The following is a 16,477-nucleotide window of genomic DNA, read 5'->3' as shown; positions in this document are numbered from 1 at the left end:
GAGATTCTCTGGAGTGGCATCTGAGAATTTGCATTTCTAACAAATTCTCAGGTGATGTTGACACAGCTGGTCCTGAGACTATACTTTGACAACTAGTCATATATTTAAACTGGCCACAGGTAATCAGAAGATCCTGAGAAGTTACTGATCAGTTCAAACTCTTATCTGAATGGATAAGGTAGAGAATGCTGAGAAATAAATTTCCAAACTTCAGTCCATGCAGTTAGGATGGCTGCTGGTTTCAGAAGTCTTCTCAACTACTTGTACTTATGAGAATGTGGGCAATCACTTAATTTCTTTGACCTTTGGTTGCCTCATCTGTAAAACATTATAGCCTCTATGCTGCACTTATTCGTGTTGTGAAGGTCAAATGAAATCGGTGTGCAAACGTTTGAACTGCAAAGTGTATGACATGGAGAGGGTATGGCAATGTTTTTTCATTCTTAAAATGTTACCACTTTCTTTTGGCTCTCTTGCTTTCCTCATTACTTATATAGCAGCTTTAATCCAGGAATCTAGAGTACTTTTATTGCTATAATAAACTCAAACTTCAAACTCTTTTATAGAAAGTCTCATTCAATGAGATCAGACATGCCTTATAAACACTACATAGAGCCAAGAATGATTCTCAGTCTTTACAGCTATGAAGAGAAGCACAAGACCCTATTGTGACTTGGGGTGAGTTAATCTTTCAACCGAGCTGAGATTGGCCTATTAATAAAAATGGCCACAAGTCACTGCACGTTAAAAAAGAAAATCACCCTGTGCAATGATAAACCTGTCCACCCCATACATTTACATCTCTTGCAATTTCTATTAGTGTATCTGTCTTTGGAAGTAGTAAATCCTTCCAATCCTGACCGTGGCTATTTTTCAATCAGCCAAGGGCCTTCAGCTTGCTCCAAATGCCTACACAGTTCTTACTCAAATCGGATGCATTTGTGATTTTTCAACAGTCGTCAACTGTACCTAATTCTTACCGCATGGGCCCGCGTCCGCGCGCACTTCCTCTAGGGGCCGGCAGGAGGCGCCCGCGGCAGCCGAGGCGCTGCACGCACCCGCGGGGAGCCGGCCCAGGGGGCGGAGGGAGAGGAGAGGAGGAGCTGGAGGGGGCGCGGCTTGCTCCCCGTCCCTCCCGGGCGTCGGGCCTCCTTCTCCGCCGGGCCCAGCGCTGGCGGCCGGCGGGGGTCGCGGCGGCGGCGCTGGCGGGCCACGGGCGCGGGGGCCTGGCTCAGGCTCCGGGTGTTAGGAGACAAGATGGCGCCGGCGCTCTGGAGGCCGGTCTCCTCCTCTTCGCTCTCCAACGCCCCGCCGCTCGCCGCCGCCTCCTCGGTCTCCTCCTCCTCGTTTGCAGCCACCTCCTCCTCCCGCAGCAGCCCTAGCGACCGCCGCAGCGCCGGCCGGCTCTCCCGGAGCTCCGGAGGGGGGTAGACGGGGCAGCTGCGCTCCGGCGACCGAGGCAGAGCTGGGGCCGGGGCGGGGGCGGCGGCGGCGGCGGCGGCGGCGGGGGCGGCGGGTGGGGATGGGGTCGCAGACGCTGCAGATCCTCCGGCAGGGGGTGTGGGCCGCGCTCAGCGGGGGCTGGTACTACGACCCGCACCAGGCCACCTTCGTGAACGCGCTGCACCTCTACCTGTGGCTCTTTCTGCTCGGCCTGCCCTTCACTCTCTACATGGTGAGTGTGGGGGCGGGGAGGAGGGCGGCTCCTTCCCCTCGGGTCGGCCGGGGAGCGCCGGGCTCCCGGGGTCCGGCGGGCGGTCGCCGCCCCGGCTCCGGCCGGGTGCGCCCTCTTCCCCTTCCCGGGCGCGCCCCTCTCCGCCCTGCGCCCCCGCCCCTCGGGGCCCGCAGCCGCGCTCGCGGTAGTGCTCCCTTCCCCCACCCTCACTCCCAACTCTCCTGTCAGTTTAAAGCTTCACCCATTTCAGTGATGACATGGGAAGCGGATCGGCAGCAGCCCCCACCTCCCGCCTCCGTGCGCCCTGCCCGCTTACGGGAAAATAGTAGCTTCCTAGGCTTCTCCGAGGGTCCTGAGCCTGCAGCCTCTGCAGCCTGTCTGCCCGGGTAGGTGAAGCCGAGGGGGGCTCTTGGCGTTTTGCGGTAGGCGACTAGCCTTCTGTTCCTAAGGGGACGCCGCATTCATCCTTGGCACGCGAGCTCATCTGCGCTCCGCTCCTCGGCGCCCGGGCACCCCGCAGGCACTCCCGCCACCTGAGGCCGTTCTCGCTTCTCTCCGGGGAAAGCCCGCTCTGCACCCCGCCTCTGGTCCGCGTGCGGAGCCTTTGGAGCGGGGAAAGGGCGCGCGCCGCGGTGTTTGGAATGTATGTGTGGGGCGTCCGGGCTCGTACTCGTTAATAGGTGGTTGGTAGTTGAAAACCCGGCTCTTAAGTCTTCCTGTCCCGAAAAATCATTGTGTTTGCTTACCACTGGTTCCTATTCTGTCCAGCTCGGTGGTCAGTGGCTGCTGTGTTTCCAGGCCAGCTTTGGGGCGGGCGGGGTAGACACGGGGAATCTGGCCGGTATTTCGGCAGATTTGTTTGTGTTGGTTCAAGGCCTTTGACTGATAGGCAAAAGCAAAGTACTGCCTGTTGCTGAGTTCTGTACCATCGGCTTCTCCGCGTGTTCTAGGGTTTCAAACCTACGTTTTCACCGAAAGTTGTAAGCGTCTTTAAAAAAAAATCACACCCATTAGGGTAGGGTGGGACTTTAGGGAAAATAGTATGGAGGAGAGGTGATGCTTAAGTTTCAGTTAAAATTTTAAAGTAACTGGAAGGGAGGAAAGGATGGTCACTTTAATTTCGGAGAATTCCTTCGAATATGTCTGCTAACTTTGTGGTCTTTCATGGTGTTATAGTAAGGGTGCAGGATTGGAAAATCTGGGAGTAGGACTAAACTTCTAAAGGTGAGGACATCCAGTTCTTTCCTAACTGAAGCTCATTTTCACTAATTGTCAGGAAAAGTGCCTACTTGGGGGAAGATGGGTTAAATTTCACATTCTCAAGCAGATTTTAATTTTTCATTGAGATTGTTTTGAAGGGATTTAGGTTGAGGTAGAAAAGCCATTTTTCTGAAGTGCTGATGACTGATGGCTTATATTTTTTCTTAGGGGACTCGTTCAGTCTTGTCCCATTCTGAAAATAAATCATGAAGTGTAATTTTCAATTAATTCTGGCTAGGGGAGTTCTGTTTGTACTTTTCTGCCTTTCAGGAATATATCATTAACAAACAGGTTAATTACTTTGGGTGTAAGAATCCTCAGGCTGTCATAGAGCTTTCATTGCAGATTTCTCTTAAAGCCAGGAGAATTGTAAATTTAAAACTGAAACTGGTTCTTGAGATGTAAGAACTAGTTGCTGTTTCCCAAGGTAAGATTTTCATGTTAGCAAGTGAGCTGTGTTAGTAGCTAAGTCTCTGTGTAATGAACAAGCATAATTACTAAAGGAAATTTAGAGCAAGTGGGAAGCAATACATTGAGTTTACTGTTTAATTTTGGGAGTTTATACGGTTAAATTTAATTTGCAAATATTTGAGTGTCTACTATGTACTGGACAATTTGGTGGGTTCTTGGAAAATAAAATTTCTCCTCTGACTTTGTCTCAGTTAATGACAACTCTACTCTCCTAAACCTTTTTAAAGTTCCCCTTGATGCTTCTTTTTCCTCTCTCCTCATACCCATCAACAAATCTTGTGGGTTCTATCTTCAAAACCTAGCTAAAATCCAGCTAATCATCAGTCATCACTCCCTTGGTTAAAACCACCATACGTCTGTCCTGGAGTATTACAGTGTTCTAATGAAGGTCACCACTTGGATTCTTCATTCTCTATTCTCCATACTGAAGTCTGAGCAACTCTTTAATACATAGGCCACGTAGTGGTGTTCTTCTGCTTTCAGAGCCTGCACTCCCATGGGTCTCTTACCTAATTTTCCTTTTTACAGTTTTTCGTACACAGTAACTTCCTGCCTCAAGGCCTTTGCACTTGCTCTCCCACCTCTCTGGACGACTCCTCCCCTTCACATATCTGTGTGACTTGCTCTGTTTATTTCAGGTTTCAGTTACTACATGTGAGGCTTTTCCTGATAACCTTGTAAAATAGAAATTTTCGAGCTCCTGGTCCTCCTACCTTCCTTCATTTAATGGCACTTAGTTAGCACTGTTATTTATTTAGTGTCTCTTATTTCAATAGAATATAAACTCTAGAGGGCAGAAACTATTTTGTTCACTTTTGTATTGTCAGGACCTAGATCAGTGCCACACACATAGAAAGTACTCAAATACTAAATTAGAAATGCATAAGGTAGCTTCTGCCTTCAAGGAGCTTGAGTATAGCTCAGGGATAATGAACAATTACAAGCACTGGAATTGTGAAGAGGTTAAGTACAGTGTCCCAGAGCTTACAGTCAGGGGATTGATCCTAGTCTAGGGGCAGTCAGCAACGAGATTTGTGAACATTTTAGGAAACAGGCTGGTACTACAGTATTGAGGTAGACCGGTTGAAGTATATACACTTGAGGCAAAATTCAGCATTCCATGTTAAAATATTTGTGTGTTCTTCTAAGAATAATTCTCAACGGTGATGACTGTTTATTAAGTATTGTATAGATTCTTTATCCTAAACCCTGTGTTCTCATTTTACTGATGAGGACACCTGAGGTTTAGCCATTAGTGACTTGTTTGTGACCTTAGGGAGAAAAAGAGCTGAGGTTTACACTGAGCTTTTGAAGCCATTGTACAGGCAGCCCTTTTTTAAAAAAAAAAAAATAGAAGAGTCAGTGAAGGGGTAGTATGTTGAGTTAGGAAGAGTTTTAGGATTGTTTGTATAGGATTAAAACACTTGCTATTGGTAGCTTTTGTGGATACTTTGAAAGGTGGAGTTCATTAAGTAGTGAAAATCAAGAAGTAATTTTTGCTTCTTTCATTGTCCTTGCTGTTTCTCTTAAGGTGCTCATCCCATTTTATCTTGTTATAAATATTTTTGTACATGACATGTCACAGATGGTGAGCTTTGAGGGTGTGAGCTTTGTGACATTTTCTTGTGATGGAAAGCAGACTGGAACTGTGTTATCTTGATTTGTGAGTCTTGGCTCTGTTACTGAATCCGTGTCCTTTGGGCAAGACTCTCCACCTTTCAGAATGGTGGAGATACACAAACTTACTCCTTTGTGAGATATTTCACATGTATTTTGTAAGAGAGCATTGATGAAGTAAATTATTCACCTTCGGTTTGGCCTTAAATAAATATCATTTGAAAGAATGACTAGAACAGTGTTTCCTCTGTAAGGTATGATTGGAGGGGATTAGATAGCACTAGTTTTACTGAGTCAGACTATTGTCTTAACATACTTGACAACATACTGTTTTCTTCAATAAGGAGTTATGTCCCTGGCGATGAACTATAACAATAAAATCTTTTTATGTAAGTGGTTCTTAGACTCGGTTGACATTAGAATCACTTGAGTATGCAAAAAATGGGCACACGTGTATGGTCATTCTGATGCAGAAGATCTGGAGTGTAACCCATTAATTTGTATTTCATAAACATCCAGGTCAGTTTAAAGAACGTGGTCAATATGCCCCTAATCCCCAGCCCATGACTGAAATCCAGCTGCCTACTCATATCCTTTTGGCTGTCTCACAGGCATCATGTCTAAAAATGTTCTTGATTCCCCACTAAACATCCCCTCTCCTCATCACAAAACTTGTTTTCTTAGTCTGTTTTTGTCATGTTAGTTAATAGCATGGCCATGTGTCTAGTTGCTCATACTGGCTCCTCCCCCTCACTTGATGAGCAAATCTTATCAGTTCTGCTGTCAGACTATCTCAGACCTTCCTTCCCACTTCCTAGTTCACAGTCTTTTCTCTGTTCTGTTACCCTAGCCTCTGTTATTGCCCTTTAAAAGCTATTTCACCACAAGGTAAAAGACATCAATCTATTTGTGTCATTCTCCCTTTTTAATACCCTTCAATGATTTTCTTTTGCACTTAGAATAAAATCCAGCATCCTTACCAAGGCCTCACTGAAGCCAATTCCATTTTTGTCTGCAGTTTGTGCAGTTTTCCCATCGTGCTGTAGACACGCTGACCTCCTCTCTGTTACTTCAACCCATTGAGCTTGTGCCTCCTGCAGGGCTTTGCATGTTCTGTCTTCTAAAGGGATACTCCACCCTCCTGCTCTTAGCACCGCTGGCTGTGCTAGGCTTCAGTATCATCAGAGAGGCCTGACCCAGTAATCATACACAGATTGTCTCTCTTTTTTCCATCTTGTCAAGTAACTGTCTTCCATAGTTCTTATCACAAACATGTATTTATATCTTTGTTTACTTGTTTACTGTCTCTAAAGTTACACCCCCACACACCCTCTCTCTTCCCAGTAACTTGTAAGTTTCATGAGGGCAGGGATCATGTCTCACTTATTCGGCATTGTATATCCAGAGTCAGCTCTGGTGCTTGGCTTATATTAGGTTCTGAGTAAGTGTTTGTTGAATAAAATTTTTTTGTGCACCTTTAGACTTACCAGCTTAAGTGATAGAGAATATTTGGGCATTGGGGAAGTATTGTGGTAGGCTCTATTATATCTCTATTATATGGTGGAGTCATATCTGATGTGGGGGTTAGGTTCAATGCTGTTACACATGACAAAAATCAAATATAAAATTATTGAAAAATCAAATACAGAAAGACTTGAAAAACCCTTAAGTCATGCAAAATGCAGCATATACAGTTTTTTTGTATGTATAACTTTGTGCAGTTTACATACATACGCATATGTACACATGATATTGGCAGTAATATATACCATGTAATTTGCAGATAGATTATACTGAGAAACTAAATCATTCATATAAAATTTATGAAGATTTCAACTTTTTCTCCCTGGTTATCTTACTGTTATTTTCTGTGGCTGATCTTTATCATCTACAGAAGAGTAAATCCTTTATTAGTGAGGATTTCTCTGAAGCCCTTAATTTTCTTTCCCAAAGATTTAAAAATATTTAAAGATCAGTGTAAACAAAATTTTGTTATGACTAAAACTGAAAACTTCATATTTTATAATTTATATTTCCTTAAAAAGTTTTAAGAAAGTTGTTGTACTATAAATTTGCAATTAAGCATGATTATTTAGTAGTATTTTCTGTGTCCATTAGGAAAAGTTTAATGAAGAGTGGATGGTCTGTTTTGACCTATATCCTGTGCCTTTTCTTGCTAGTATTTTCAATATTTAGCATCAAGGTGAATGTAATTATTTCCATAATTGGCTATGGCACAGATACAGCTCCTGTGTCTGATATGTTACCTATAATAAATTAAGGATACATTGTCCAAAGATGGATTACAAATGAAGTTTCAAAGAAAGCAGCCACATTTGTCTATGCATAGAAAAGCTTGTGAATTTACAAAAATTGATAGCTAAAATGTTTTACTGTCTTTGTTAAAGATGGAGTGATTTCTGCTGTTTGGAAATTACTCCAAGTTGTGATATCATTTGGTAATTGAAAAACGAGGAAAGTTTCTATTCTTATAGTCTTTGAATACTTGGATTTAACAAGGACTGCTTCCTCTAACTGACTGTAGTGAAAGTTAAGTTTTTTCCAACATTTTTAAATTAGAATTTTCAGATATATAGAAAAGTTGAAAGAATTGTACCTACCCCCTGGATTCTCCAATTTTCTTACTAATGTCTCCATCTCAGTCTCTATCAAGACCCTTTTTTTAAGGGGGATGCATGTAAAGTTAAGTTGCACTAATCAGAGCAGGTCACCCCTAAACATTTCAGCATGCAGGCCGTATGCTAGAATTCTAAAATATACAAATCTTAAGTGAACCATTGAATGAGTTTTGAATTTTGACAAGTGCATACACCTGTGTAGTGCAAACCCATTATGTTGTAGAATGTTAATGTCACTTCAGAAAGTTCCCACTTGCCATCCCCGTCGATCCTATCACCCTTGTTCTATTTTTTTCCCATCATACATTAGTTTATTTTGTTCCAGAACTTCATTTCAGTGAAGTCATATAGCATATTCTGTGTGTATGTTTTTTCACTCAGTGTAATGTTTTTGAGCTTCATTCATGTTGTGTGCATAAGTAGCGTATATAGTTTGTTCATCTTTTTTCTGTATATGAGGATCTTGTTCCAGTTTTTGGCTTTATGTAAAAAGTGTTACCCTAACATGAGGTTTTAACAGGACTCAAATTTGGAAAGTACTGAATGTCAAAAACATTTTCTCTTCCTGCAGTTTTATTTTCTCAGTATTTGGATTTCTGTGTTGGCATTGCAGTAGAACCCTTTTGTTCAATTATATGTGTGTGTATTATATACATATGTATATGTATATAATACACACACATATAATTACATATGTGTGTGTATGTATACATATTTTTTTCTAAATCAGAAAATACAAATAAGTAAAAAGAAAATAAAAACCACCTGTAACCCCATTTACCGAGTCTGTTGAACATGTTAATAACCAAAGTGTATTTGGAGCTTATAAATATGTAGTATGCTTCTTCCTTAGAAGAGTGGGCTCATAAAATCCATGCTGTTTTGAAGCCTCCTATTTTCTCTTGACTATAAATTGTGAATGTTGCCATGTGGATGCTGACGGAAGAAGGGATGAACAGTTGGTGGAGAAAGTTAAGCTAGATCTTTCATGATTGATGCCATCTCCCTGAAGTAAAAGAGTGAGGGTTTTCTGTTCAGAGGGAGGGAGGCGGTGAGGAGGGGTGGGTATTCAGGGTTTGAGGAGCCTTTCAGGAGGTGAAATGCTATTCTAATTTTTGAAGAGTAGGAAAACGAACTGACTAGCAAGGGGTGGTAGGATTGCTGGGCAATTTTGAGGGTACCTTTGAAGTGGGAGAACATGAGTTCAGAGTATTGAGGAGGAATGTTCAGGGGAGAAATTTGGGGTCAAATTTATTTGGATGTTACCAGCTTTGTAGAGGGTAATCCAAGCCACAAAGTAGAGTCTGGGGAGAAAGAATAATTCATTGAAAAGGAATGCCCTCCTGAAAGGTAGTACTAATTAAAATAATTATCAACAGCATTGAGAGTGCTTGTTCTACTACCTCCATTCAATGCTTTCTAAAACAGGGTATTATTGTTTTAAATGTCTTATTCAGTGGAATGTTGAATAAAGACTTTCAGTAGTATTCTGTTTTTGATAATAGGCAGAATTTCCCTTAAAGTGCTTTTTAAATTCAAATGTTTCTTAGTCCAAATTAAGTATGTTTATTGTACTAACATATATCACATTACAACTTTTACCTGATTTTTTCTGTATTACATATTCAGATAATTTTCACATCAGGCAACTGATAAGTGTTTCTTCGAGAAGAGAGTGATCTCTTCTTTCTGTTATTTAATCTAAGCTAAATGGTTTTCCTGTGTTTCTGTGCAGAGTTGGGGAGTATGGAGAATTATTTTGTAGGTGGGTTTAGGACACCTGAGATATCTGGAAATAGTAACACTAGAGTAGCATAGGCTGATGGTGTGGAAAAGGACAAATGACAACAGATATTCTGTATATTTCACTACTGTTGACTTCTTTGGCCTATAGATGAATTTTATCCAGTCACAGTTGAAATAAGTAGCTACTGATTCTGATTCCTCTGGTTCCCCTGCCTGTCCCTCCAAAAATTGATTAAATGCCCCTTTTTTGGTAGAATTGTAGCAGTTCAAACATTTTCCTCTCTTCCTTTATCCATAGAATCTAAAAGGTTGCGTCTTTCATAACTTGCATTTTGGTGCTAGTCTGCGTTGCTTTGTGTTGTGATAAGAAAGAAAAGAAAACATAAGGAAAAGAAAGCCACTTCCTTTTGAGGTTTTAAGGGAAAAAAAAAAGTTCTATTCTGTAGAGCTTTGTGCAGACCAAATAGAACCCTGAGTGCCAACTGCCCTGAGAATAGGCAGGAAGATTAGTCACAAATTTGAGAAGCCTGAATCATGTATCTGGCTGTTTTCCTTTTCCTACCCCTCCTCACTCCCTGAGTGTTGTCCAGACATAAACTAAGCAGGTCCAACCACTGTAGTTATCATCTTTAAAATTTTATATTTTGAAATAATTTATGATTTACAGGAAAGTTGCAAAAGTGGTACAGAGAGTTCTTGCATACACTTTTGCCCAGTTTCCTCTAATATTAAAATCTTATATAACCATGGTGCATTTATCAAAATGAGGAAATTAACATTGGTCCAGTACTACCAAAGAACTATAAACTTTTGGATTTCACTAGTTTTTCCACTAATATTCCATTTTTGTTTCAGTATCCAATCCAGGATACTATATTTCATTTAGTGTCATCATCTTTAAATGTCTTTCTTATTATTTCCCCTTACCATGCTGAGATTCTATTCTTCAAGGAATTTTGCAGTTTATAATGATTTATCAAATTGTGTCTTATAAGAAAAGTCAGTAAAAGATTTTATGTCTGTGATAGATACAGTTTAGCTGGACAAAAGAGAAGAGTATTTTGAATCATGCATTGACCATTAACCTATGCTAGGCTATTAAAATTGAGCTATTTTGCATGTGAGGAATTGTATAAAGTGAAATAATTCTAGAGATGAAGAAGACTTTAGATCTCATTCACACAAAATGGACACCAGTGTTTTAGCTTCCTGTATAATGATGTTTTTCCTAATTTATAAATTAGAAGCAATGAGACAAACATGCAACCACATTACAGGGTAGAATATGACTCATCCCTTGTATGTCATAAAGTGTTCAGTGATTGAAAGGAGATGCAATTATTTCCTAGAAGTCTCTATGCGGAAGATAATTCAAACATTCGAAACATTTACTTCATGCTGGGCACTGTTGCAGGCCTTATGGTGGGGGACCTTTATGAGTTTTGTTATTGGTGCTGGAACAGTGTTTCCCATAACTTGCCCACTAGGCAAATGCATCTTTATTTGGGGGAAAAGATTGTTTAGTAAAAGAATATACGTACTCAGGTGTAGTCGTTTACTCTGCTAGCAAGTATTTTATTGTAATACACCCAACAGGATGAGGCTTTCTCTCTGAATTATTGTTTAACTTCTCAGAATATTATTTATGCCCATAATATTCCTATTCCTATTATCTAGAATGGTGAAAAGGTGCAAAAACAGGTAAGAAAAACCCAATAAACCAATTACCATTTACAGTATTTTATTTATGCCACAATATACATTACAAGTGAAGCATCACAGATGATTTCGACAAACGTCACAGACACTAAAGGCAGAACCCAAGTGACTCTGCAAGGGAGTAAAGAGGTTTTTGTGGGTTTTTTTTGTATATTACAAATGAAATCCTCAGTTTAAAGAGTTTTTAAAACTGAGAATATGACTAATCTGAAAAATTACACTGTATTATAAAAAGACTTACTTTTTTTGGTTCCGTATGCCACAGCAATATTAAAGTATACAGTATATTATGCTACTGAAGAATAAGCTTGAAGTAATCATATTTTTCCAATTTCCTAATTGAAGATTTTCAGATGAACAGGAAAGTTGAAAGAATACACATGATCACCCATATCTCTACCTAGATTCTATAATTACAGACCTTATGAAAAACACATTTGCTTCAACTACATACTGGTGTATGTTATATATCTACATATACATACTCACACACAAATATCTGATACATTATGACATTTCACCCCTAAATGCTTAGTCTCCATCTCTTGCATAATCATAAGATCCTTATCACCTTGAAGATAATTAACAATAATTCTCTAGTACTTAACATCTAATTCAGATTCAGATTTCCCACTTACAGCTAATTTTCCCATCCAATTGACTTCTTAAAAGTCTAAGCTAATTAATCTTATAGAATTTGTTCTATGTTACGAATTTGTCCAATTGTGATGCTCTTTTCCCCCCTCTGTTCTTTGTAGTTCCTGTAAACTTAAACCTTTAGCGTCCAAATTTCTAAGAATTTACAAATTTAATATGATAACTTAACATGATTAGTGTTCTGTTGCAAATTCCCCTTTCACTGTTGCTTTATCTTGGTTTGGTAATCTTATGTAATCTTATAAATTTTATGACATCTTATTTGTTCACATCATCATGCAGTGTCCTTGTTACATTCAAGCTTTCATGGTGTGTCTATTCGGGCTCTCTTCCTTATTAAAGACATATGTAGGTAAAGTCAGGGAAGTCAGAGTAACTTTTAAAATCACAAAGTGCACCACATAGCTCTTCACACTTGTCTGGGCATTGACATGTGGCTTTCAGCTTATTGTAATTTTGTGTTTTTTTTTTTTACTTACTAGGGGTGAAGAGAATTAGAATTCTCTGGGGTAGTTTCAAAATGCCTGCCCCAACTCTGCTTATTCTGAGTGAGAGTCATTGCTCATCTCTTTCTCCTGTGGCAAAGTGCTTATCACAAGAAAGGCTAAGGTACAGGTAATCCTGCCTTTTTTTTTAAATAAGTTATTCAGCTTTGGAAGATTATTTATTCTTTTTATATTCCATACTTGTGTTTGTCATGATGATCCACTTGAGAATCGCTGACCTGTTGCACAGGACACAGGTTTCTATATAGGACAGAGCTGTCACTATCTTCTTAAAAAAAGAAACTCACCATCTAATAAATGGGAATTAACTTGCCTGAGGTCCTATTTTGCTTCACTCCAATAAATCAGTATTGGGGAGATCCTGGGCATGTGTACATATTTTATAAAGCAACTCCCCCTAAAAGTACAACCCCTGTTGGTACAGAAAAGCCCATAAAGTGATTCTGATGGACACCTCATGTTAACAGCCACTACCCTAGGAAGTCTTAGTCTGTTATTTGTGAGTATCTAAAAATACCTTATCATTTCCTGTTTAGGTTGCTGGTTTAATTCATCTCCTTTTTTCATCAGTTAATAAATTACTGAATAACTTTGATTCTGGCTATAGTGGAGACATTTTTATGTTATTGATAATAGCAATACCTTTATAGTGTTTTTTACCCAATAGAGTATACTCGTTGAACACTTCATCCTACAGTTAAAAAAACATTACAGTTTCATCATGAAAATAATACTAGCTGTAGAAACTGTTCAAGGTGGTACTCAAGTGTGTAGTCCAAAAAAAGTATACATAGTCCCAATTAAAAGTCCAAAATGAAAGCATCTGTCCCATACATAGGTACACAATTTCTTTTTCTTTTGTTAAAACCTTTTTTTTTTATCAAGGTACTATTGATATACACTCTTATGAAGGTTTCACAAGATAAATAATGTGGTTAATACATTCACCCTTATTATTGAGTCCTCCCCCATACCCTGTTGCAATCACTATCCATCAGTGTGGTAAGATGCCACAGAGTCCCTATTTGTCTTCTCTGAGCTACACTGTCTTCCCTGTGACCCCACACACACCATGTACACCAATTATGATACCCCACTATCCCCTTCTCCCTCCCTCCACTGTCCTCCCCCATCCCTCCCATTTGGTAACCTCTAGTCCCTTCTTGGATTCTGTGAGTCTGCTGCTGTTTTGTTCCTTCAGTTTTTCTTCATTGTTATACTCCACAAATGAGGGATATCATTTGGTATTTGTCTCTCTTATTTCACTGGGCATAATACCCTCTAGCTCCATCCATGTTGTTGCAAATACTAGGATTTGCCTCTTATGGCTGAATAGTATTCTTTTGTGTATATGTACCTCATCTTCTTTATCCATTCATCCACTAATGGATACTTAGGTTGCTTCCATATCTTGGCTATTGTAAATAGTGCTGCAGTAAACATGGTGCATATATCTTTTTGAATCTGAGAAGGTGTTTTCTTTGGGTAAATAACTAGGAGTGGAATTCCCAGGTCAAATGGTATTTCTATTTTGAGTTTTTTGAGGAACCTCCATATTGCTTTCCACAATGGTTGAACTAATTTACATTCCCACCAGCAGTGTAGGAGGGTTTGCCTTTTTCCACATCCTTGTCAGCATTTGTTCTTCCTAGTCTTTTCAATTTTGGCCATCCTTACTAGTGTGAGGTGATGTCTCATTGTGCTTTTAATTTGCATTTCCCTGATAATTACCAATGTGCAACATCTTTTTATGTGCCTGTTGGCCATCTGAATTTCTTCTTTGGAGAAGTGTCTGTTCATGTCCTCTGCTCATTTTTTAATAGGGTTATTTGCTCTTTTGGGTCTTGAGGCATGGGAGTTCTTTATATATTTTGGATGTTAATCCCTTTTAGGACCTGTCATTTACAAATATATTCTCCTATACTGTAGGATGCCTTTTTGTTCTGCTGATGGTGTCCTTTGCTGTACAGAAGCTTTTTAGCTTGATGTAGTCCCATTTGTTCATTTTTGCTTTTGTTTCTCTTGCCCAAGGAGATGTGTTCAGGAAAAAGTTGCTCATGTTTGTATTCAAGAGATTTTTTGCCTATGTTTTCTTCTAAGAGTTTTATGGTTTCATGACTTACATTCAAGTCTTTGATCCATTTTGAGTTTACTTTTGTGTATGGGGTTAGACAATAATCCAGTCTCATTCTCTTGCATGAAGCGGTCCAGTTTTGCCAACAGCAGTTGTTGAAGAGGCTGTCATTTCACCATTGTATATCCATGTCTCCTTTATCATATATTAATTGACCATAAATGCTTGGATTTATATCTGGGCTCTCTAGTCTGTCCCACTGGTCTATGGGTCTGTTCTTGTGCAAGTACCAAATTGTCTTGATTACTGTGGCTTTGTAGTAGAGCTTGAAGTTGGGGAGCATAATCCCACTCCCCTTCCCTCATCCCCACTTTATTCTGCCTTCTTAGGATTGCTCTGGCTATTGAGGGTCTTTTGTGGTTCCACATGAATTTTAGAACTATTTGCTCTAGTTTGTTGAAGAATGCTGTAGATATTTTGATAGAGATTGCATTGAGTCTGTAGATTCCTTTAGGCAGGATGGCCATTTTGACAATATTAATTCTTCCTATCCATGAGGATGGGATATGTTTTCATTTATTTGTATCTTCCTAAATTTTTCTCATGAGAGTCTTGTAGTTTTCAGGATATAGGTCTTTCACTTCATTGGTTAGGTTTATTCCTAGGTATTTTATTTTTTTTGATGCAATTGTGAATGGAATTGTTTTCCTGATTTCCCTTTCTGCTAGGTCATCATTAGTGTATAGGAATGCAACAGATTTCTGTGTATTAATTTTGTATTTCTATAAGATCTAGTAGTTTGGGAGTAGATTCTTTAGGGTTTTTTATGTACAATATCATGTTATCTGCAAACAGGAGCAGCTTAACTTCTTCCTTGCCAATCTGGATGCCTTTTATTTCTTTGTGTTGTCTGATTGTTGTGGCCAGGACCTTCAGAACTATGTTGAATAAAAGTGGGGAGAGTGGGCATCCTTGTCTTGTTCCCGATCTTAAAGGAAAAGCTTTCAGCTTTTAGCTGTTAAATATGATATTGGCTGTGGGTTTATCAAATATGGCTTTTATTATACTGAGGTACTTGCCCTCTCTACCCATTTTGTTGAGAGTTTTTATCATGAATGGATGTTGAATTTTGTCGCATGCTTTTTCAGCATCTATGGATATGACTGTGTGGTTTTTGTCCTTTTTGTTGATGTGGTGGATGATGCTGATGGATTTTTGAATGTTGTACCATCCTTGCAACCCTGGAATGAATCCTACTTGATTATGATGGATGATCTTTTTGATGTATTCTGAATTTGATTTGCTAATATTTTGTTGAGTATTTTTGCATCTATGTTTGTCAGGGATATTGGTCTGTAATTTTCTTTTTTTGTGGTGTCTTTGTTTGGTTTTGGTATTAGAGTGATGGTGGCCTTGTAGAGGAGTATTCCTTCCTCTTCTACTCTGGGAAACTTAAAGGAGGATGTGTCTTAGGTCTTCACTAAATGTTTGATAAAATTCAACAGTGAAGCCATCTGATCAGGATTTTTGTTCTTAGGTAGTTTTTTGATTACCAATTCAGTTTCCTTGCTGATAATTGGTCTATTCAGATTTTCTGCTTCATCCTGGGTTTAGCCTTGGAAGGTTGTATTTTTCTAGAAAGTTGTCCATTTCTTCTAGGTTATCCAGTTTGTTAGTATATAATTTTTCATAGTGTTCTCTAATAATCCTTTGTATTTCTGTGGGGTCCATAGTGATTTTTCCTTTCTCATTTCTGATTCTGTTTATGTGTGTAGACTCTTTTTTTCTTCATAAGCCTCACTAAGGGTCTATCTATTTTGTTTATTTTCTTGAAGAACCAGCTCCTGCTTTCATTTATTCTTTCTATTTAATTCCTTCTGATTTTATTTATTTCTGCTCTAATCTTTATTATGTCACTCCTTCTACTGAGTTTGGGCCTCATTTGTTGTTCTTTCTCTAGTTTCATTACTTGTGAGTTTAGACTGTTCATATGGGATTGCTCTTCTTCCTTGAGGTAGGCCTGTATTGCAGTATACTTATCCCTTAGCACCACCTTTGCTGCGTCCCACAGATTTTGCAGTGTTGAATTATTGTTGTCATTTGTCTCCATGTA

At 39.5% G+C, this 16,477-nt stretch overlaps 1 protein-coding gene across 4 annotated transcripts in view; it reads left to right on the top strand.

Moving 5' to 3' along the window:
* Positions 1 to 205: 205 nt before the first annotated feature.
* Positions 206 to 16,477, top strand: part of PCNX1 (pecanex 1) — a 288,523-nt gene continuing 272,251 nt past the window's right edge. Inside the window, exon 1 of one of the 4 annotated variants that reach the window (XM_073242202.1) lies at positions 206 to 1,675. In XM_073242202.1, coding sequence (XP_073098303.1) covers positions 1,523 to 1,675 — 153 coding nt within the window. In that variant the 5' untranslated portion in view covers positions 206 to 1,522. The remainder of the gene's footprint in view (positions 1,676 to 16,477) is intronic. The other 3 variants (XM_073242203.1, XM_073242204.1, XM_036998687.2) reach the window with 3 other exon arrangements.

Source organism: Manis javanica, chromosome 8 (assembly GCF_040802235.1).
Source record: "Manis javanica isolate MJ-LG chromosome 8, MJ_LKY, whole genome shotgun sequence".
NCBI lineage: Eukaryota > Metazoa > Chordata > Mammalia > Pholidota > Manidae > Manis > Manis javanica.
The sequence above is the reverse complement of the archived record's forward strand: the minus strand, read 5'-3'. Positions and strand labels throughout refer to the sequence as shown.